Source organism: Manis pentadactyla, chromosome 1 (genome assembly GCF_030020395.1).
Source record: "Manis pentadactyla isolate mManPen7 chromosome 1, mManPen7.hap1, whole genome shotgun sequence".
NCBI classification, from domain to species: Eukaryota; Metazoa; Chordata; class Mammalia; order Pholidota; family Manidae; genus Manis; species Manis pentadactyla.
In genome coordinates this window covers 43,058,354-43,081,873 of record NC_080019.1, presented here as the reverse complement: position 1 = coordinate 43,081,873, position 23,520 = coordinate 43,058,354, and the positions used below count along the sequence as shown (strand labels likewise).

Here is a 23,520-nt window from a genome sequence, read left to right as displayed (position 1 = left end):
CTGCTTCTAGATGGTTCTTCATAAGCAAATTTTGAGTCTGAAGAACTGGCAAAGTGGAAATGACTGTATAATCTGGGCCTCAAGCTCTTACCAGGAGGGTCTTCAAACTCTCAACAAATGGCAACTAGGATTGTAAGCTGTAGATCCTGCTTTGACAGTTTTTTCCCTAGTAGGTTGTACTGGTGGGGCTGGAAGGACACTGGCTGTTTTGTCCCTTGCTTTTTTCTGGAGAGTGCTCCTTAGAGTTTTTGGTTTCCTTACCTTCAAGGTGCTCTTTTGAATACATTGTAATTTCTCATCTCTAGGTTTCAGTTCCAGCCCAGGAACCAGAAATGCATTTGGAGGAGACAACAGCCCTGGGTGCAATAGAGGAATCTCCTCCTACTTCACCCCTCAGTGAGGATTCAGCTCTTGGAGTCCACCTGGACCCTCCTCACCATGCAGGGCCACACCACTTCCCCCATGGGCACCCTGGTACTCACCCCTCCCCCCAGCCTCAAGTCACAACTCCCTTCTCACCTCTAAGTCTCCTTTCATTCATCTTACCATGTCCACCCTATTGGAATCCCTCATTGCCTTGCCCTGTGTCTTCCTTCCCTAGTGTCTTTGTTCCTTTTGCTTTTTCTCCATTCATGTATTTAGCAAGTTATTCTCAAGCACAGGTCACGTGAAAGGCACTGTTGGGAACCACAGAAATAAGGTACATCATTACTGCTTTCAAAGAGCATCCAGTTGGCAGAGAGTTAGTCATGCATGCAAGAAGAGGCACCCTTGTAAGATACGTAGGGGTGGTATCTGTCCACAGGCATTCAATGTCCTCACACATGAACAATGTGGACCATATAAACTGAGCAAAATCACTATGGGCTGGAGTAGATAGGGGATGCTTCATGGAAGAAGTAGCAGTGGGAAAGCTGGGGAGAAATTAAAGAGGAGAGAAAAGTGGTAGGCACCAGAACAGGATATAAACAAAAGATTTTAAGTAGGGGTTCCTTGGATCAAGTTGAGATGGGGTCCCGGAGGACTGCCTGTGCAGGGCAAAGGATTGAGGTGAGGAAGACTGATGGGCAGAGGGTGATGAGTTAGAGAAAGTATTTTGGAAGAATAACTCTGGCTTGTGACAGCACTGTGGATTGAATGGGGAGACCACTGGCCAGGAGCTTGAGTGGGAGGCTAATGTAGGAGAATGGATGTGAGATAGTTATTACTTGAGTGGGGTTGAATGGAATGAAAAGTTATAGATGTGATACTGAAGGAGAATCCATAGGAAAACAGAAAGGACAGGGAATTAGAAGATTTTCCCAATGTCTAGAATCATTGACAGAACTTGGGAAGTCAAGAGAAGATGGGAAGAACATGTCTCTTAGACCCCGAACTTAAGACGTTGTGGGATACACAAATGAAATGTCCAATATGCAACGGTAAGTTTGTGATAGGAACATAGAAGAGAATGAGAACTTGAGAGTGGCATTAGAGCAATGAGAGTTGGTAAGATCTCTTAACAGAGAAAAGGGAAGTCTGAGGCCTGAGTGCCTAGAGTGCATAATGTGAGGGTGTTGTAGAAGGCAGAGAAACCAGGGTATGGGGGGCCAGAGGTCCAAGAGAAAAATTAGGCTAGGCTGGTACTAGGGCAGCCATGGGGTTGAGAAAGTGCTCAGGAGTATAGTTTCCTTCAGAGAGGCTGAAGAACCTGAGGGCTGGGAGGGTCAGCCAGCTCTCAGTGTGAGCAGGGGCCTTCCACTGGGTCCTCCAGGCCAAGCTCACAGCACACACAGGACAGCACCTCTGTGGAGGAGGCATGACAGTCAGTATTTGTGGAGCTGCCTGGGTTCCCTTGAATCCACTTGCTGGTATACAGATGTTCTGGGCTCCAAGGCAAGTCTTGTCCTACTCACAGCTTTCTTTCCTCCCTCAGCTCAGCGTACTTCCCCAGTTCCTGCCCCTCCTCAGCCTGGGAACTTAGGAGACCAAGCAGCAGCAACTGTGCTTCCCATGGTCAGGCCCCAGGTGAGCTTGGTTCTTTTTGACTTTTCTGAATTCCCAAGTCTGTGGCCCAGGAATAGCAGAGCTCATCTCCAGGGCTTGGGCCCACCCTGAGACTGTTCCTGTGGCTTCCCTGCCTAACTGTTTGCCCTGAAACTGGGTCCTGCCTGCTGAGTTCATGGACTCTGTCTAGCCCTGCATTTGTCCTCTAGTTATGTCGCCCTAGCTTCTTCCCTTTCCCCAGCCTTTTGCTCACCAGGGCCCTGCCCCATGCTCTCTGCATCCCCGATGGCTCTTCCCTTCAGGCTGGGAATGTCTGTGAGCAATAGAAGCTTGTCATTCCAGGGGTCTGCAGCACACGAGTTCCTGCCTGTGGACTATACTCAGAAGAGGTGGAAACGTCTGGCGTACAGTCAGAGAGCCCGGTGCCAGAACATCATGCTGCAAAATTACCACAGCATGGCCTCATTGGGTAATGGTTCTCTTCTCTGGTGACTTAGAGCCTGCATTCTTTTTTTTTTTTTTTTTAATTTTATGGTATCATTAATACACAATCACATGAGCAACATTGTGCTTACTAGATTTCCCCCATTATCAAGTCCCCACCACATACTCCATTACAGTCACTGTCCATCAGCGTAGTAAGATGCTATAGAATCACTACTTGTCTCCTTGGTGTTATACTGCCTTCCCTGTGGTGCCCACCCCTACATTTGATGTGTGCTAATCATAATGCCCCTTTTCACCCCTTGTCCCTCCCTTCCCACCCGTCCTCCCCAGTCCCTTTCCCTTTGGAAACTGTTAGTCCATTCTTGGGTTCTGTGAGTCTGCTGCTATTTTGTTCCTTCAGTTTTGCTTTGTTGTTATACTCCACAAATGAGTGAAATCATTAGATACTTGTCTTTCTCCGCCTGGCTTATTTCATTGAGCATAATACCCTCTAGCTCCATCCATGTTGTTACAAATGGTAGGATTTGTTTTCTTCTTATGGCTAAATAACATTCCATTGTGTGTATGTACCACATCTTTTTTATCCATTCATCTACTAATGGACATTTAGGTTGCTTCCATTTCTTGGCTATTGTAAATAGTGCTGCAATAAACACAGGGGTGTATATGTCTTTTTGAATCTGAGACCCTGCATTCTTAGGGTAAATTCCTAGGAGTGAAATTCTTGGGTAAATGGTATTTCTATTTTTAATTTTTTGAGGAACTTCCATACTGCTTTCCACGGTGGTTGAAATAATTTACATTTCCACCAGCAGTGTAGGAGGGTTCCCCTTTCTCTATATCCTCACCAACATCTGTTGTTGTTTGTCTTTTGGATGTTGCCCATCCTGACTGGTGTGAGGTGATACCTCATTGTGGTTTTAATATGCATTTATCTGATAATTAGTGATGTGGATCATCTTTTCATGTGCCTGTTGGCCATCTGAATTTCTTCTTTGGAGAAGTGTCTGTTCAGCTCCTCTGCCCATTTTTTAATCAGATTATTAGCTTTTTGGTTGTTGAGGCATGTGAGCTCTTTATATATTTTGGATGTCAAGCCTTTATCGGATATGTCATTTATGAATATATTCTCCCATACTGTAGGAAGCCTTTTTGTTCTATTGGTGCTGTCCTTTGCTGTACAGAAGCTTTTTAGTTTGTTATTCTCCCACTTGTTCATTTTTGCTTTTGTTTCCCTTGCCCAGGGAGATATGCTGATGAAAAGGTTGCTCATGTTTATATTTAAGAGAGTTTTGCCTGTTTTATTCTAAGAGTTTTATGGTTTCATGACTTACATTCAGGTCTTTGATCCATTTCAATTTTACTTTTGTGTATGGAGTTAGACAGAAATCCAGTTCCATAGTTTCATTCTCTTGCATGTAGCTGTCCAGTTTTACCAACACCAGCTGTTGAAGAAGCTGTCATTTCCCCATTGTATATCCATGACTCCTTTATCATATACTAATTGACCATTTATGCTTGGGTTAATATCTGGACTCTCTATTCTGTTCCATTGGTCTATGGGTCTGTTTTTGTGCCAGTACTAAATTGTCTTGATTACTGTGGCTTTGTAGTAGAGCTTGAAGTTGGGAAGCAAGATCCCCCCTATTTTATTCTTCCTTCTCAGGATTGCTTTGGCTATTCGGGGTCTTTTGTGGTTCTATATGAGTTTTAGAACTATTTGTTCCAGTTCATTGAAGAATGCTGTCGGTATTTTGATAGGAATTGCATTGAATCTGTAGATTGCTTTAGGCAGGATGGCCATTTTGACAATATTAATTCTTCTTACCCAAGAGCATGGGATGAATTTCCATTATTGATGTCCTCTTTAATTTCTCTCATGAGAGTCTTGTAGCTCTCAGGGTATAGGTATTTCAATTCCTTGGTTAGATTTATTCCTAGGTATTTTATTCCTTTTGATGCAATTGTGAATGGAATTGTTTTCCTGATTACTCTATTAGTTCATCATTAGTGTATTGGAATGCAACAGATTTCTGTGTATTAATTTGTATCCTGCCTTTTTGCTGAATTCGGATATTAGTTCTAGTAGTTTTGGAGTGGATTCTTTAGATTTTTTTTATGTATAATATCATGTACAATATCATGTCATCCATAGACAATGACAGTTTGACTTCTTTCTTACCAATCTGGATGCCGTTTTATTTCTTTGTGTTGTCTGATTGCTGTGGCTAGGACCTCCAGTATGATGTTGAATGAAAGTGGGGAGAGTGGGCATCCTTGTCTTCTTTCCAATCTTAGAGGAAAAGCTTTTAGCTTTTCACTGTTAAGTATGATGTTGACTGTGGGGTTGTCATATATGGCCTTTATTGTGTTGAGGTACTTGCCCTCTATACCCATTTTGTGGAGAGTTTTTATCATGAATGGGTGTTGAATTTTGTAAAATGCTTTTTTGGCATCTATGGAGATGATCATGTGGCTTTTGTCCTTTTTATGATAGAGTGAATGATGTTGATGTATTTTCGAATATTGTACCATCCTTGCATCCCTGGGATGAATCCCACTTGATCATTTGTCTGATCTTCTTGTTGTATTTCTGAATTAGGTTTGCTAATATTTTGTTGAGTACTTTTGCATCTATGTTCATCAGGGATATTGGTCTGTAATTTTCTTTTTTTATGGTGTTTTTGCCTGGTTTTGGTATTAGAGTGATGCTGACTTCATAGATTGAGTATGGAAGTATTCCCTCCTCTTCTATATTTTGGAAAGTGAGTCTGTATTCTTTATATTCTGTTTGCTATGTTATTTTTCTCTTTAAACTTTTTATTGTGAACAATTGCAAACACAGACAAAGTACAGAGAATAGTGTAATGAACCTCTCTGATCCCATCATCCAGCTTTATCAGTTATTGACACTGGCTTGACTTCATCACTGAATGGCCTTGGGTCGTTTAGTTCCAGTTTGTAGTTGCAAGGATAGAGAGCCCTCATGTTCTTGTAAATAATGAGCTGTGTTACTTATGCTAAGGGTAGAGGAATGGACACCCTGAACAAACCCACCAGCTAAGCTACCCTTGGGTCAACAAAGCTGTGTGGAGCATTGGGTGCCTGGGAGCTTGAGCACCAAAAGTAAATGAATTTTTATGCTAGGGTTCTACTAGACTGGAACACAGCTGCTTCCTGAATACCTGTTTTGTCCTCTGCCTGCTACCCACTCTCTTCATTCTGTGTCTTTTGTTCTCTCACGTCTCCTTCTTGAATAGACTATCTGTTCCCTAGTAGTTACTGCTTGCTGTGGCTTCTAGTGGCTTGCCTTCTCTCCATGCATCATTTCTGCTTAGAACTCTTACTTACATTGTAGTTTCCTTGATTTTGCTCTACTTCCAGTTCAGAATTCAGAATTTACCACAAGCATGGTTCAGCCATTAAATATCATTTCTGTTTGGGCAAAACTTTGGCCCTTGCCACAGAAGAGGCTGATGTTTACAGATAAGCTATCCTAGGGTCTAGCGCCTGGCCCTTGTCCAGTCACCTGTGGTCCATCATGGGATGAGCCTGGTTCATTGGCATAAAGCATGTTTGTCTCAGCTTCCCTCTGAGCAAAGACTGGGGTGGGACAGCTTCCTTGTATGGGATGTTTGCTTGGCAAGTTCTATGAGAAACCTAGCACAATAGCCATCTCTGGAGAGGGTGGGCTTGGAGTCAGGGATTCACACATCTGTAGCTTCCACATCTTAAAGTGGCATGATGATTTGTGGCCCTGGTTAAGATGTGATTGAAAGGAACCAAGATATTTGTGTCCAACTAGGACCATGATTGCTCTGCCTTCTCCCAGCTTTTGTATTCAATGATTCCAGAATTCAAAGGCAAATAATCAACTGATCAGTTCCCTTGTGATTTCAGATTATCAAGATACCAAAGACGTATTTTGATTTATATTTTAAATTACTGATGCCCTTCTGAATTTTTATACGCGAGCAATATTGGCTCCTGCCAGTCCAGGGCTCCAGGAACTAAGGGATCGCTACTTGGGACTAGAGGTCTGTCTTGTCAATACTTTTCCCCAGCATTTCTGAATTGCTGCCTTCTCCAGATCTTATCACTGTGCTGTCACAGCAGAATCCTCCCTCTTAGTATATACATTTCCTAATCACACCCTCATAATGTAAACTACCTATCCATCACTCCCATGTTTGTACAAACATATCATTCATTTATCACTTGAGATGTTTGCCATGCTTCTCTTTCCGCAATGTCTTTGCTTAGAAATGTGGAACCATACAATATCATAGTTGGAAAAGACAGACTTTATAGTTTATCATTTTACTAAGGAGATATAGCATGTGACTTCTATAACACCATCACAATCTGGTATCTTGTCTTCCAGTTGCCCTTCTTATTTGTACTACATTTGTCTGTCTTGATAGCCCTTCTTCCACCCTCCACCAACCATCTTCTCCCTTTTCATCTTTCTGTCCATGAAAACTTTTTTTCTCATTTTCTCTCCCGTTCTCAGTATTTCACCTCATTCTTTACCCATAATGTGAAGTTTTTTCCAGGTACCTAGGCTCCTGATTAATCTGTTCCCTCAGTGGGACAAGAAATGAATAAGTTTTCTTTCTTTTGGCAGCAATTGAATCTAGAATGGAGAGTTCAGAGTTGTCTCCGAAGGAAGAAATTTCTGAAGTATCAGAGTCATTTGACAGGATATCAGGATGCCTCCATGGGGTGGTTCCTGGGGGACTAGAGGCTAAAAATGCCTGTGAAGATGCTTTAGAGAAGCTAGAAGCACAGTCAGATGAGCAGGGGAGCAGACTAAAATGTGGTTTTTTGGAAATACATGAGGATAAAAATAAATTCAGTAAAGATGGATGTGATGAATATAAGGAACTTGAGCTTTCAAATCTATCCTCCATTCCCACTGAACATCAAGGAGTTCTAAAGGGACAGAAATTCTATAGGTGTGGTGAATGTGGCAAAGGTTTCAGTCGGAGTTCACACCTCATTGGCCATCAGAGAATCCACACTGGAGAGAAACCATATGAGTGTAATGAGTGTGGTAAGACCTTCAGGCAGACCTCTCAGCTCATAGTTCATCTCAGAATTCACACAGGGGAAAAGCCCTATGAATGCAGTGTGTGTGGGAAGACCTATCGGCACAGCTCCCATGTCATTCAGCACCAGAGGCTCCACAATGGGGAGAAACCATATAAATGTAATGAATGTGCAAAAGCCTTCACTCAGAGTTCACAACTCATTGACCACCAGAGAACCCATACTGGGGAAAGACCTTATGAGTGTGACAAGTGTGGGGAGGCCTTCATTCGGAGTAAAAGTCTTGTCCGACATAAGGTACTTCACAGTGGTGAGAAACCCTACAACTGTAATGCATGTGGGAAAGCTTTCTGTTCTAATCGAAATCTTATTGACCATCAGAGAATCCACACTGGGGAGAAGCCTTATGAGTGTAACAAATGTGGCAAGGCCTTCAGTCGGAGTAAATGTCTCATTCGACATCAAAGCCTCCACACTGGGGACAAACCATACAAATGTAGTGAGTGTGGGAAAGCTTTCAACCAGAACTCTCAGCTTATAGACCACGAACGAATTCATACCGGAGAAAAACCTTTTGAATGTAATGAGTGTGGTAAGGCATTCAGTTTGAGTAAATGTCTTATTCGACATCAGAGACTTCACACAGGTGAAAAGCCTTATAAATGCAATGAGTGTGGAAAATCCTTCAATCAAAACTCACACCTCATTATACACCAGAGAATTCACACTGGTGAGAAACCTTATGAATGTAATAAGTGTGGGAAGGTCTTTAGTTATAGTTCCAGTCTTATGGTGCATCAGAGAACCCATACTGGGGAGAAACCGTACAAATGCAATGATTGTGGGAAAGCCTTTAGTGACAGCTCACAACTTATTGTGCACCAGAGAGTTCACACTGGAGAGAAACCCTATGAATGTATTGAGTGTGGGAAAGCCTTCAGCCAGCGTTCCACTTTCAATCACCACCAGCGAACTCACACTGGTGATAAGCACTCAGGTGTGGCTCCATCAGTTTCTTAAGGCCTGATTCTCCAAGATAGAGGATGGAATTTGAGTTAAGTTTTCATTATAAGAAGGATAGTCATCTTAATCTCCTGGAACCACTAATCAAAGTAGGCCATGTCCTTTATTGCTGGCTCAAAGGTTGGGGAGAGGGAGTCAATACAGTCCTTCCCCACCTTTAGGGATATAAGGACTACACATTCATGTATTTGATGGATGTCCTTTTTTCTTTCATTTGTTTAAAAACCGGTTTCATTTTTATTCAAACCATAATCAGACTCTTTTCAAGGACAGATTGTGTTTTCCTTTTCATTTCCCACTAATCTATTTTAGCATTTACAGAACGTTATTTTCCAAGACTAATTTTTTCCTTTCTCTTGGATATGGCCCTTCTTGTATACTTCTTAATTCGATTCTAATCCAGATCCTCTGCACTTGTTTTCCCTACCTAGGTGACCTTTTCTTCCCATTTGCTAAATCTATGTACCTTAGAGCCTTCCAGATCCTCCTCATCCCTGAAAGATTTTCTTCTTCAAATGCCTCTTCATTCCTCTTCAGCTTCTATTCATTTGACCTTAGTTGTTGTTACAATATGCAATTGTTGAATTGCCTTGTAAGTTTTTCTCAATGCATATGTGTAAACTATTGTAGGCTTTTTGAGGGTAGGTGTGATAGCTATTTTTTTAGCACATGGATAATAATTTTCATATACTTGTTTAATAAATAATATATTTTAAGTCAGCTTTCCAACTGAACTATCCTTAAATTGGGCATTATATCCCCCATGCTGCCAACCAGACTAGAAGCTTCTAAAAATGAAAGTGGAATCTTACAGAATATCACAAAAAGGCCTCATTAATATCTTCTATGTGTACTTCTAGAAGTCTCACTACTGTTACTTCGTTGTACGTTTTTTATAAATATCATGTTTAGGAAGTTTCCTTGTATTCCTATTTAGAAGAAGCAAAGCATTATGGTACAATAAAGAACCCAGAGTTTGTGTGTAGCACAGTAGGTTCAAATCCTGTCTCCACCACTCTTCTTAGGTTTGTGTTCTTGGCCAAGTCACTTAGCTTCCTCATGTCTTAGTTCTTCCATCTATAAAATCGAGCTACCTGATAGGGTTGAGGATAAAATCAGTTCCTGAGTACAAGGTGCTTTAAACAGTGCTTGGCACTTAGTACACGCTATAGCCATTATTGTTGTATTTATTAGTATGATAGCTAAGTTTTGCCAAGTTTTAAAAAAAAAATTATTAGTGTGATTTTATGGGTCATATCATTTATTCTTTTTGTACTTCATTTTTTTTCAGAAGGTTCCTAATAATTGAAATTCCTTTGCATTCCTGGAATAAAATCCATTTGTTCGTGGTGGTTTTTATTTGTCATGTGTAGAACTAGATTGACTTTACTAAGGTTTTACTGGCTTCTCAAAATGTATTTGGAATGTTTATTTCTCTTCTACTTCTATGAAGAGTTACATAATGTGGGAATTATTCTTTGAAGGCCAGAAATAACTCAGCCTGATATTTTTGGGAGGGAAGGAATTGGGAGTGACATATCTAACAACATTTTTATTTCTTTAGTGGTTGCACTTTAGGTTTTTAACCTCTCTTTACTTTTTTAGTAATATATATCTGGAAACTTTTACTGGACTGTCAATTAATGGCATAAAGAACTTCTGATTTATTTTAAAAATTAGTATTTATACCCAGTAGATAATTCAAGTGATCAAATATGGTAAAGGTGCTAGGAGGTGGGCACTTGCCCTCTTAACTCTTATACACAGAAGGAAAATACTCCACAGCTATGTGTATCTCTAACCCTGGTCATTCAGCTTTTAAATCCAGTAGGAAAGGTCAAGAGATTGTAGGTACTGACAAGTTACTGAGTACTGTCCTATGTTGGGAGACATTTCTGGTAAGGCACTGACCTGGGGTGATACCAAGGACACATTCCTGGAAACCTCTAGGAGCTAGGGACAATTGGTGAATACCCACAGAGTGGGTTTACTCTGTAGAAAATAAATCCCCTGCCCCTAATGTTGGAATATGTTCTTTCCTGATGGGGCTAGCTGGAAGGTGTTGGGATGTCACCTGGCTTCAGGTTCCTAATGGTCCAAGTGTTTGACCTAGTATAGAATACGGACTTAATCTTCACTGAACCACAACAGTCTTCTCACTAATTTATGCACCCCGGTGTGTGCCAAGTAAGGTGAGGTAGAGATACTCTTTTAAGGCATGTGAATGCTTTACATGACAACACAGTAGGAGAGAAATGTATGGTGAACTGCCTCTTCTAATCTGTGGGTATTCCTCAAGTTATGCTTGGTCAGGAATTGTCAGCTGAATAAAAATCTCCACTTTAGGTGGCCCAGTCCATAGACTTGAAAGTTTCTAGGAATGAATGTACAGGTGGCATTTTATAGAGATGGCTTACAGGCTTTTACCCCCAAAATTGAGAGATGCACAGGGCCAGTAGTTACTCAAGATTTGGGTACAATGAAATAATTGGACTAAAATCAACAAGATAATATGTATTCCTCTCGAACTGAATGGTAACCACAGCTAGATGTTCAGGACCATGGGGCATGTCTACATGCCCAGCCCAGGTTATATACATCTGGGTTTATATTACATACTTTGATTCCCATTTTTGGAAGGTTGAAAAATGCTATATTCCTTTACTGAGACAGCAGTGTTATGTTGCTCCCCATGGGAGGGGGGTGCAGAACAACTGCAGTTACACCATGCCTGTAGCACCCTATGGCAAGCCAGTCAGCCTCAGCAATGTTCACAAATTAATGACAATCAAGCTCTTACTGAGGGACCGCACTACTGGTGCCTCTAGGGTTTGAGATATGTGCAGCCTATTTATTACAGAGGCCTTTTATGGAGAAAGTGGTCATGGCAGCTGGTATGGTGCTAAAGTTAAGCCACTGACAACTGTATTCTCCAGTTTAAGCTGTGTATTTACTATGGCCATCCTAGTGAGGGTCACTAGAACAATGAGATAGTTGTGGTTATTCTTTAAAAGACTTTCCATAGAGAGTCACTTGACAACAATTCACCTTTTAGCCTTCCCTAAGGTTTCCATTTAGAGTGGACATGTGGGATACTTGAACAAGTAGGATCAGGAACAGCTGAAAAATTCCCAACAGTCTGTAAGAATGAGAAGTTGCACGTCTGTCAGGGAGCTCTGATTTGTCAAGAGCGATATGCTACAGTAAGTTCTGAACAGCTTGTATAGAGACAGAGGTAAAGATGTGTTTCAGCTGCCCTGCCCCAAACAAGAAACTATAAAGTCATGGGCCTAAAATTGATGCCAAGTTTGCAAAGCCATTCCCCGACATGCCACCTGCTCTGCATCTCCTGGTACTGGAACACCCTTTTTCCTTGGGATTGTGAGTTGGTCACCACCAAATTTGTTGCTCCTCAAGAAAGTCAGGTATGTTAGTCTGCTGGGGCTGCATAACAAAGCATCAGGCTGAGTGGCTTAAACTAGAGATCAATTTTCCCATAGCTCTAGAGGCTCAAAGTTTGAGATCAAGGTGTCAGCAGGTTGATTTCTTTTAAGGCCTTTTTCCTTGGTTTGTAAATGGGCACTTTATTCTATCTTCTCATGGTCTTTCTTTGGTGTTAGTCTGGGTCCTAATTTCTTCATTTTATAAAGGTACCTTTCATATCGGATTAGGACCCATCCTAATACCCTCATTTAACCTTAATTAACCTTTAAAACTTAACCTTAATCGTTTTAAAGGCTCTATCTCTAAATACAGTTACATTGTGAGGTACTGGGGGTTAGGACTTAGTATGAATTTGTGGGGGACACAAGTTAGCCCATAATGTTAATGGATTATTTTGGTATTGTTTTAATATCAGTTTAACTCAAGGGCATATCTGGATTGAACTGCCTTTGTGGGAAATTGCAGTAAGGATAGGAGCCCCTGAAATTTGCACTTTTAACGTATATCCAAGTGATTCTTAAAACTCTCTAAAATTTAGAACTATTGGGCTCTCAGAATATCAATGAGTAATCATTACTGCTGGGGCCAAATGCTGAGTTAGCAGCTTGAATCAGAATTAATGACCTCTCCCCCAGTTTAAAAAAATAGGTGAAAAAGAGGACTTTAACTTGATTATAACTGTCCTAATATACATGAATATTCTTAAGAGTTTCCTGGTTTAGTGGCAATAGTTGTGCTCCTGACTTCTAGCATCCACTGGAGGGTGTGAAGTGTAGGTCATGATTTCTCTGAATCTGTTCCTCAGTCTCTGTAGAACATGGCAGAGTTGTGCCACCTACTTGATCTGACAGATAGAAAAACTCCAGGTATACTTTAAGTATTCAATACATATTTGTTGATAGATAAAGAGCTTCAAAGCTCAATCTCAGACAACTTCTTTATCTACAAACATTCCCTGGAGTATCCCATCCTACCTTATATAGTGACACCTCCCAGATTTACAGCTCTGGTGGTGATGCCTTCAGTACCAAACTCTGTACTCCTAACCACCTGTTTGACATTTCCTCTTGAATGTCTAATTAGCAATTTTCACTTACATCCAAAACAAAACTGTTAATCCATATCCCCTGAAACTATTCTTTCAGTTTACTCTATTTCCAAAAGGTAATCTATTCTGGTTGCTCATACCAATAACTTTGAACTTTAGCCAACAACCAATTAATTAGCAAATCATGCTGGGCATGGTTTCAAAATATATGCAGAACTATTTCTCATATGCAGAACTATTTCTCATTACCTCACTTCTAAACTAGACCAAGCCACCATCATGTCTCATCTGGAAGAGTGCAATGGCCTCCTAATCTCCCTGCTTCTGCTATTGCCCACCTTCAAACTATTCTCAACAAAGCAGCTGGAGCAAATTTTTATAATGTTATGTCCCTGTGTGAAACTTGCACGCAAGGTTTATGTCTAGTTGCATGAAGACTGAGAGCAAGACAATTTACAGGAACGAGTTTCTTGGTTCCTTTCCTGGTAGCTAATCTTTGATATATGTACGTATGCCAGGGAAAAAATTAAAAGGTTATGTCACTCCTCAGTCCCGAAACCCTCCAAGTTATTCGGGATACATCCAAAGCCGTTATGGCCTTTAAAGTCCAGAATGTGTGCCCCCTCCCTCCTGATTCAAGGGCATTGCTTTAGATGATCCATTAGGATCCCCAAATGCCTCAGTTCCCCACATACCCTAATCGCTCACGTATGTATCATTGTCTCGCCTGACTTGAAAGTAATGCTCATGGGGCAGCAAGTTCATTTTCTCCATTGCTGTATCTAAGGAGCCCAGAACAGTGACAAAGTAGACACCCAATATGTATATTTTTATGCTGCTGTAAACGGTAGCTGATGGTGGCTTTGAGGTTGAAAGGCGCGGTATCCGCGGAAAGATGATTTCTGCTCAGCAGCCAGAGCTAGCGGTGCGACTTCGGGGAGGGGAAGGAAAACTGGCTGTCCAATGCAATGGTTCCCCTTCCCGCTCCAACGGGTGTTCCGGGCTCCACCCCTTCTGAGCCCTCTTTTCATGGGCTGAACTCTCCAAGCCCTTTCGTCCTCCTAGCCAGTGATAGGGCGAAAGCTGGGCGGGAGGCGGGACCAGAGCGCCCCCGGAGTCCGCGGGCCCTAGCGCCGGCAGGGAGAGCTCCGGCCTCAGGGGCACAGAGATGCCCGAACCTCCCGCTGCCTAGAAGGACCGGAGGGCCAGGCCGGAGTTACTAGGGAGCCGGTGACGTAGTTCTTCCTCCGCTCCGTTCCAAGATGCGGGTCGGGCGCTGTCGGTGAGGGGGTTTGCGGCAACCTGGCGTGGGGGTTCGGGCCGAATTTTGCGAGTGGCTGGGGGGCACCGGCCGGGATCCAGGCCCACTGCCCGACTCCCTGCTACGGAGACGGGGGCGCGGCGGCCCACGGGGGTAGTTGGGGCCCCCTCCCCGTCCTCGTTTGGCGCTGCCTCTTTGTCTTGGGTCTCCCACTCGGCGGAGCTGCTTGCTCTGACTGGCCTGAGAGTAGTAACAGAACCGTGTCATCCCCGCCCCCGACCAGGGGGCAGCCCTGGTCATAACAGTCGAGGTCCGGCCCAGGCTCAAAGAATTCCACAATCCCGGAGTATTTGACTCAAGTCACCTGTCCGATATATTAAATCCAGCTCATCAGTGAGGAAACGGACTTGGAGATGAGGGCAGAATCTTGCCAAGATTATTTTATTCATTCAACAAATACTTATTGACTACCTACCTACTGGTGTATTCTGTCCTGGGGTTACAGCCGTGTACAAGACAGAGCTATATTCTGGGAAGAAATGGAATAAACTTGGAGAGTTAGAAGCAGAATCTGGGAATCTGAAAGGGGAAAAACAAAACAGGTTTTGTGCCCTAGTAATCCTAAGAAGTGGGTAATAATTTTTTAAGAAATAGTTCTAGCGCCCCTCTAAAGTCTTATTTCTTCCTCTCTTTCTAAAGACATTTGACTGCAAAGTTCCTCTCTCATCCCTCCTCTGCATACTTTCACTGGAAAGCTGGATTGCAGTTGGAATGCATATTGCAGTTAGAGGAGAATATGGAGACTTAGATACGAACAGAATAGGTGAAAAGGAGTGACTGTGGTGTGATGGCATGAAGATTTCCTTCAGACACAGAAGTCTTGTCTCTCACTAGCATATAACCTTTGGAAAGTCTTTCAAGCTGGGGGCTTCATTTCCTCATTGTTAAAATAAAAATCATCTGTACTGCCCACAGTTGTGTAGGATGGGACCCTGCCCTTACTGTCCTCTTGGAGTTGAGCACTCAGAGAACTCAGTCATTTCTGTCTGTTTACAGTGACTCAAGACCCCATTAGGAACTTTCTCACCAAACCCAAGGACGATTTTAGGCAGGATATATGCTGGGCAGAACTTTTGGACTAAGGCTGTCTGTCCTGGGCAGGTGAGACCTATATTGTGAAATTAATCTGGGGATAGGAATCCTGCATGCTAGAGAATATGGGGACCACGGCTGAAAGGGAGCATTTCTAGATTATTTATGGAGAAGAGAAGTGGGAGGGGGCCTCTGGACCTTGAGGAGTAGAGTTATGCGCTGGAAGTAATCGTGATACAGAAGAACTCACATTTGAATGTCAGGAGACTTAAGACTTTGAGTCCAAGCTCTCCTCTATGTTCTGATTTTCCCATCTCTAGTTTGACATAAGGCTGGAGGGTTCCTTTCAGCTTTTGACATTTTGAAAATCTGAGTAGTGGACTATGTCAATCTCTTAGGGAATTTAGGCCCTTGGATGGCTCTTCTGAGAATTGCCAAGATTGCAAGTAGTATACTGTCATGGGGTTCAGACAATATGAAGCTCAAAAGGGTTGAACGGGTGAAGGAGGGATGGTGATGGGCATATGTGGCAGAGGCTCTTGTCACCACCCCTACACCCAGATAAAATTAGATAGTACCCTGAACTTGTTTAACATTTCAAATCAAACAGCATTTGCTGAGCCCTCTTTATGCTAGGCACTGTGTTATATCCATATGTGAATATCATGGGCCCTGCTCTCTGGGATCTCTGGGACTTAGAGCCTACTGTGTACATGCAGGAAGAAAGGACACAGACATACACACAGATAATTCTAGTATAAGGCAACTTTAGCTTGTATTACAGATTTGTGATGGTGTTTTTTTTTATAAGTACAGAAAATTTTATATGGCCAAATCTATTAGCTTTTCTGTTACAATGTCAGCCTTTATTTTATGTTCATGGCTTAGGCCTTTCTCTCCCTGAGAATGAATTAGTTCCCTGATATTTTCTCATTTATTTTTCCTGTTTATTTTATATTTCACTCATCTGTCTCTCTGGAATTGGTTTTCAGGTATTGCCTCTTGCTCCTTACTCCATTGCAGCTAATCAATAACGAAGGACCATGTGATCACTGCTCAGAGGAACCTGAACAGGCAGGTGATGCTGGTGAATTAAAGGAATACTTCCTCCTTAGGTAAAACCTCTCTCTGCGGTTAGGACTCTGCCCTTTGTGAGTTCTTCACAGCCTGAAATCAATGGTGATCCTGAGATCAGAACACTCAACCCATCAGTCTCAGGGACTTCTGGGACCTCATGGATTATTTATTTTTTTTATTTAGGCATCACTGATATACACTGTTATGAAGGTTTCACATGAAAAACATTGTAGTTATTACATTCACCCATATCATCAACCCCCCACACACACCCCAGTGAAGTCACTGTCCATCACTGTAGTAAGAAGCTAGAGTTCACTACTTGTCTTCTCTGTGCTACAGTCTTCCCCATGACCCCCGACACATCATGTGTACTAATCATAATACCCCTCAATCCCCTTCTGCCTCCCTCCCCACCCACCCTACCCCACTCCTCCCCTTTGGTAACCACTAGTTCCTTCTTGGAGTCTGATTCTGCTGCTGTTTTGTTCCTTCAGTTTTGCTTCAATTGTTATACTCTACAAATGAGGGAAATTATTTGATAACTTGTCTTCTCCACCTAGCTTATTTCACCGAGCATAATACGCTCTAGCTCCATCCATGTTGCAAATGGTAGGATTTGTTTTCTTACGGTTAAATAACATTCCATTGTGTATATGTACCACATCTTCTTTATCCATTCATCTACTGATGGACATTTAGGTTGCTTCCATTTCTTGGCTATTGTAAATAGTGCTGAGATAAACATATGTCTTTTTGATCTGAGAACTTGTTTCTTTTGGGTAAATTCCTAGGGGTAGAATTCCTGGGTCAAAGGGTATTTCTATTTTTAGTTTTTTGAGGAACCTCTATACTGCTTTCCACAATGGTTGAACTGATTTACATTCCTACCAGCAGTGTAGCAGGGTTCCTCTTTCTTGGAATCCTCGCCAGCATTTGTTGTTTGTCTTTTGGATGGTGGCCATCCTTACTGGTATGAGGTGATATCTCATTGTGGTTTTAATTTGCATTTCTCTGATGACTAGCGATGTGGAGCATCTTTTCATATGTCTGTTGGCCACTGAATTTCTTCTCTGGAGAACTGTCTGTTCAGCTCCTCTACCCATTTTTTAATTGGATTATTTGCTTTTTGTTTGCTGAGGTGCATGAGCTCTTTATATATTTTGGATGTAAACCCTTTATCAGATCTGTCATTTATGAATATATACTCCCATACTGTAGGATGCCTTTTTGTTCTGTTGATGGTGTCCTTTGCTCTACAGAAGCTTTTCAGCTTGATATAGTCCCAGTTGTTCTTTTTGCTTTTGTTTCCCTTTCCCGGGGAGATATGTTCATGAAGAAGTTGCTCATGTTTATGTCCAAGAGATTTTTGCCTATGTTTTTTTCTAAGAGTTTTATGGTTTCATGACTTACATTCAGGTCTTTGATCCATTTTGAATTTACTTTTGTGTCTGGGGTTAGACAATGATCCAGTTTCATTCTCTTACATGTAGCTGTCCAGTTTTGCCAACACCAGCTGTTGAAAAGGCTGTCATTTCCCCATTGTATGTCCATGGCTCCTTAATCATATATTAATTGACCATATATGTTTGGATTAATATCTGGACTCTATTCTGTTCCACTGGTCTGTGGCTCTTTTCTTGTGCCAGAACCAAATTGTCTTGATTACTGTGGCTTTGTAGTAGAGCTTGAACTTGGGAAGCGAAATCCCCCCTGCTTTATTCTTCCTTCTCAGGATTGCTTTGGCTATTCGGGGTCTTTTGGGGTTCTATATGAATTTTAAAACTATTTGTTCCAGTTCATTGAAGAATGCTGTTGGTATTTTGATAGGGATTGCAGTGAATCTGGAGATTGCTTTAGGCAGGATGGTCATTTTGACAATATTAATTGTTACTAGCCAAGAGCTTGGGATGAGTTTCCATTTGTTACTGTCCTCTTTACTTTCTCTTAAGAGTATCTTGTAGTTTTCAAAGTATAGATCTTTCACTTCCTTGGTTAGGTTTATTCCTAGGTATTTTATTCTTTTTGATGCAATTGTGAATGGAATTGTTTTCCTGATTTCTTTTTCTGCTAGTTCATCGTAAGTGTATAGGAAAGCAACAGATTTCTGTATATTAATTTTGTATCCTGCAACTTTGCTGAATTCGGATATTAGTTCTAGTAGTTTCGGAATGGAGTCTTTAGGGTTTTTTATGTACAGTATCATGTCATCTGCACATAGTGACAGTATGACTTCTTTACCAATCTGGATGCTTTCTATTTCTTTGTTTTGTCTGATTGCCATGGCTCGCACCTCCAGTACTATGTTGAATAATAGTGGGGAGAGTGGGCATCTCTGTCTTGTTCCCGATCTTAGAGGAAAAGCTTTCAGCTTCTCGCTGTTCAGTATGATGTTGGCTGTGGGTTTGTCATATATGGTCTTTATTATGTTGAGGTACTTGCCCTCTATACCCATCTTGTTGAGAGTTTTTATCATGAATGAATGTTGAATTGTGTTGAATGCTTTTTCAGCGTCTTTGGAGATGATCATGTGGTTTTCGTCCTTTTTGTTGATGTGGTGGATGATGTTGATGGATTTTCGAATGTTGTACCAACCTTGCATCCCTGAGATAAATCCCACTTGATCATGGTGTATGATCCTCTTGATGTATTTTTGAATTCGGTTTACTAATATTCTGTTGAGTATTTTTGCATCTATGTTCATCAGGATATTGGTCTGTAGTTTTCTTTTTTTTGTGGTGTCTTTGCCAGGTTTTGGTCTTAGAGTGATGCTGGCTTCATAGAATAAGTTTGGAAGTATTCCTTCCTCTTCTATTTTTTGGAAAACTTTAAGGAAAATGCGTATTATGTCTTCTCTATATATCTGAAAAAATTCAGTGGTGAAGCCATCTGTTCTGGGTGTTTTGTTCTTGGGTAGTTTTTTGATTATCGAATCAGTTTTGTTGCCTATAATTGGTCTGTTTAGATTTTCTGTTTCTTCCTTGTCAGTCTTGGAAGGTTGTATTTTTCCAGGAAGTTGTCTGTTTCTTCTTGGTTTTCCAGCTTGTTAGCATATAGATTTTCATAGTATTCTCTTATAGTTCTTTGTATTTCTGTGTGGTCTGTCGTGATTTTTCCTTTCTCATTTCTGAATCTGTTGATGTGTGTAGATTCTCTTTTTCTCTTAATAAGTCTGGCTAGGGGCTTATCTATTTTGCTTATTTTCTCAAAGAACCAGCTCTTGGTTTCATTGATTTTTTTCTATTGTTTTATTCTTCTCAATTTTATTTATTTATTTCTGATATTTATTATGTCCCTCCTTCTGCTGACTTTGGGCCTCATTTGTTCTTCTTTTTCCAGTTTCAATAATTGTGACTTTAGGCTATTCATTTGGGATTGTTCTTCCTTCTTTAAATAGGCCTGGATTGCTGTATACTTTCCTCTTAGAACTGCCTTCGCTGTGTCCCACAAAAGTTGGGCCTTTGTGCAGTTGTTGTCACTTGTGTCCATATATTGCTTGATGTCTATTTTAATTTGGTCATTGATCCATTGATTATTTAGGTGCATGTTGTTAAGCCTCCATGTGTTTGTGAGCTTTTTTGTTTTCTATGTACAATTTCTAATTTTATGCCTTGTGGTCTGAGTAGTTGATTGGTAGAATTTCAATCTTTTTGCTGAGGTTCTTTTTGTGGCCTAGTATGTGGTCTATTCTGGAAAATGTTCCATGTGCACTTGAGAAGAATGTGTATCCTGCTGCTTTTGGGTGTAGAGTTCTATAGATGTCTGTTAGGTCTGTCTGTTCTAGTGTGTTGTTCAGTGCCTCTGTGTCTTTACTTACTTTCTGTCTAGTTTATCTGTCCTTTGGAGTGAGTGGTGTGTTGAAGTCTCCTAGAACGAGTGCATTGCATTCTGTTTCCTCCTTTAATTCTGTTAGTATTTGTTTCACATATGTTGGTGCTCCTGTATTGCGTGCATATGTATTTATAATGGTTATATTCTCTTTTTGGACTGACCCCTTTATTATGTAATGTCCTTCTTTATGTCTTGTTACTTTCTTTGTTTTGAAGTCGATCTTGTCTGATACAAGTATGGGTACACCTGCTTTTTTCTGCCTATTGTTTGGATGAAATATCTTTTTCCATCCCTTGACTTTTAGTCTGTATATGTCTTTGGGTTTGAGTTGAGTCTCTTGTAAGTGGCATATAGATGGGTCTTGCTTTTTTATCCATTCTATTACTCTGTGTCTTTTGATTGTTACATTCATTCCATTTATATTTAGGGTGATTATCGATAGATATGTATGTATTGTCTTTGCAGTCTTTGGATTTGTGGTTACCAAAGGTTCAAGAGTAGCTTCTTTACTATCTAACCATCTAACTTAACTCGCTTAATAAGCTATTATAAACACAGTGTGATGATTCTTTATTTCTTTCCCTTCTTATTCCTCCTCCTCCATTCTTTATATGTTGGGTGTTTTATTCTGTACTCTTTTGTGTTTGCTCTGACTGCTTTTGTGAATAGTTGATTTTAATTTTTGCCTTTAGTTAGTATTTGCTTGGTCTGCTTTCTTTGGTGTGATTGTATTTTCTCTGGTAACATCTATTTAGCCTTAGGAGTGCTTCCATCTAGAGCAGTCCCTTTAAAATATCCTGTAGAGGTGGTTTGTGGGAGGCAAATTTCCTGAAATTTTGCTTGTCTGGGAATTGTTTATTCCCTCCTTCATATTTAAATGATAATCATGCTGGATACAGTGTTCTTGGTTCAAGGCCCTTCTGTTTCATTGCATTAAATATATCATGCCATTCTCTTCTGGCCTGTAAGGTTTCTGTTGGGAAGTCTGACGATAGTCTGGGTTTTCCTTTGTAGGTGACCTTTTTTCTCTCTCTGGCTGCCTTTAATACCCTGTCCTTGTCTTTGATCTTTGTCATTTTAATTATTATATGTCTTGGTGTTGTCCTTGGTTCCCTTTTTTGGAGATCTGTGGTCTTCCATGGTCTGACTGATTATTTCCTTCCCCAGTTTGGGGAAGTTTTCAGCAATTATTTCTTCAAAGACACTTTCTATCCCTTTTTCTCTCCTTTTTCTGGTACCCTTATAATGTGAATATTGTTCTGTTCGGATTCGTCACAGAGTTCTCTTAATATTCTTTCATTCCTGGAGATCCTTTTATCTCTCTCTGCCTCAGCTTCTCTGTATTCCTGTTCTCTGTTTGCTATTCCATTAACAGTCTCTTACAGCTCATTCAGTCTCCTCTTTAGTCCTTCCAGAGATTGTTTCATTTCTGTAATCTCTCTCCTGACTTCATCCCTTAGCTCTTGCATATTTCTCTGCAGGTCCATCAGCATGATTATACCTTTATTTTGAATTCTTTTTCAGGAAGATTGGTTATATCTGTCTCACCAGGCCCTCTCTTGGGGGTTGTCTGGGTAATTCTTTACTGGACCAAATTCTTCTGTCTTTTCATGGCGATAGAGGTAGTCATAGGCAGGTGGCTCATGTGTCAGCTGGGAGAACAACGTCCCTTCCTGGTTGCTGGTTGCCTTGCCCTTCTCCGCTGCCTGTGTCAGTTACCTGCACGCTAGGGGCAGCCCTCAGGGTAGCCTAGGGCCATGCGGGGAGTGGCAGGTGCTCCGCATGTGCTCTCCTGCTAGAATGGCACCCCTCCACGCCTTGCCCCAGCCTCCTTTGCCTCTGCTGGGGAGCTGTGCACTGGTGGCAGCCAATGTCTGGCCCGGGTGGCTGTGTGCTCGGAGGAGACTCTGGGAGGTTGCTGTGGGTGGGGCCACTCTGGGTGCTCTGCCACTGTGGCAGTGCAGTGCTGCTCTGGGGGAACAAATGGCAGGTTGCTTATCGCCCTGAGGGGCTTCAAAGCTGCATTGCCACCCAGGGGGTTAGTGTGCCTGATGTTCCTCAGGAATCCCAGTCTGCTGGGCTGAGTGTGCTGGGACGATTCCATCCAGCTGTGAGGCCCTTGTCCCTTTAAGACTTTCAAGAAGCACTCGCTTTTCTTTTGTCCCAGGGGAGCCTGCTGTGGCGGACCCACTTGCAGATTTTGCTTTTCCGTTTCTCTAATATCCAGCACACTGTGCACTCTGTGTCTGCGCTCCCGGTGTGGATTACTAGAGCTGGTTGTTTAGCAGTCCTGGGCTTTCACTCCCAACTCCAACTCCTTTCCTCCTGCCAGGGAGCTGGGATGAGGGGAGTGCTTTAGTCCCTCCAGGTCACGGCTTGTATCTTACCCCCTTCATGAGATGCTGAGTTCTCGCAGATGTAGATGTAGCTTCACTGTTGTACTGTATCCTTTGATCTCTCTTTTAGGAATAGTTGTATTTGTTGTATTTTCAAAAATATATATGGTTTTGGGAGGAGATTTCTGCTGCCCTACTCACGCCACTATCTTGGCTTCTCCCCCTCAACACTCCATAAGCATGTTTATGATTTTTATTTTGAACTCTCTTTCAGGAGGATTGATCTGTTCAGTGGCCCTTTTTCTGGGGTTTGTGATATTTGTGTCTGAATCAGGTTGTGACTTTTCACCTTTCTATGTGGTGCTCTCTAGTGCCCTGAAGCTCCCGTCTCTGGAGCTGCTCAGCCCCTAGAGTGAGGTTGGGGGTTGTAGGGTAGTGGAGCTAGTGCCTGGGGGGAGGAAAGAGCTGTTTCCTGATTCCCGTCTGCGTTGCCTGTCTCCAGTGTCAGAGCCAGTGGGCCGAGCACACAGGTGTAAGCCTCTGTGGTTGGCGTCTGTGGCTATTGTAGGTGTGGCCTCCCTCTGGCTGGCCTGACACCAGCACAGTAACTGCTGCTTTGCAAGCTGGTGCTATCAGGCCAGGAGAGAGGCTCGGCAGGCAGCGTGTCACAGTTGGGGGCCTTGGAGCTGAGCAGCCAGCCAGGGGGATGGAGTGTCTGAAGTTCCTGAAAGTTCCTAACCTGCTGGGCAGAGTGCATCCAGACATCCTTGCCCCCTACCCCTTCTCCCATGCAGCAGGCTCTGTGCAAACCCTGCCGCTTCAGTTGCTAGGAATCCTCACAGGGTGTCTGCCTTTTCCTTGTCTCAGGGCGGCCGGGTGTGGATCCCCTCCTCCACAAATGGCCAGAATCTCAGTCTGTCAAG

General features: G+C 42.1%; 1 protein-coding gene across 5 annotated transcripts in view; it reads left to right on the top strand.

Moving 5' to 3' along the window:
* Positions 1-23,520, top strand: part of ZKSCAN7 (zinc finger with KRAB and SCAN domains 7) — a 36,861-nt gene that overhangs the window by 5,737 nt on the left and 7,604 nt on the right. For 3 of the 5 annotated variants that reach the window (XM_057497256.1, XM_057497254.1, XM_036897135.2), the window contains 4 exons: positions 306-474; positions 1,916-2,007; positions 2,329-2,455; positions 7,061-9,860. In XM_057497256.1, coding sequence (XP_057353239.1) covers positions 333-474; positions 1,916-2,007; positions 2,329-2,455; positions 7,061-8,505 — 1,806 coding nt within the window. In that variant the 5' untranslated portion in view covers positions 306-332 and the 3' untranslated portion in view covers positions 8,506-9,860. Of the gene's footprint in view, positions 1-305; positions 475-1,915; positions 2,008-2,328; positions 2,456-7,060; positions 9,861-15,317; positions 15,423-16,345; positions 16,468-23,520 lie in introns of those variants that run through there. The other 2 variants (XR_008995869.1, XM_057497258.1) reach the window with 2 other exon arrangements.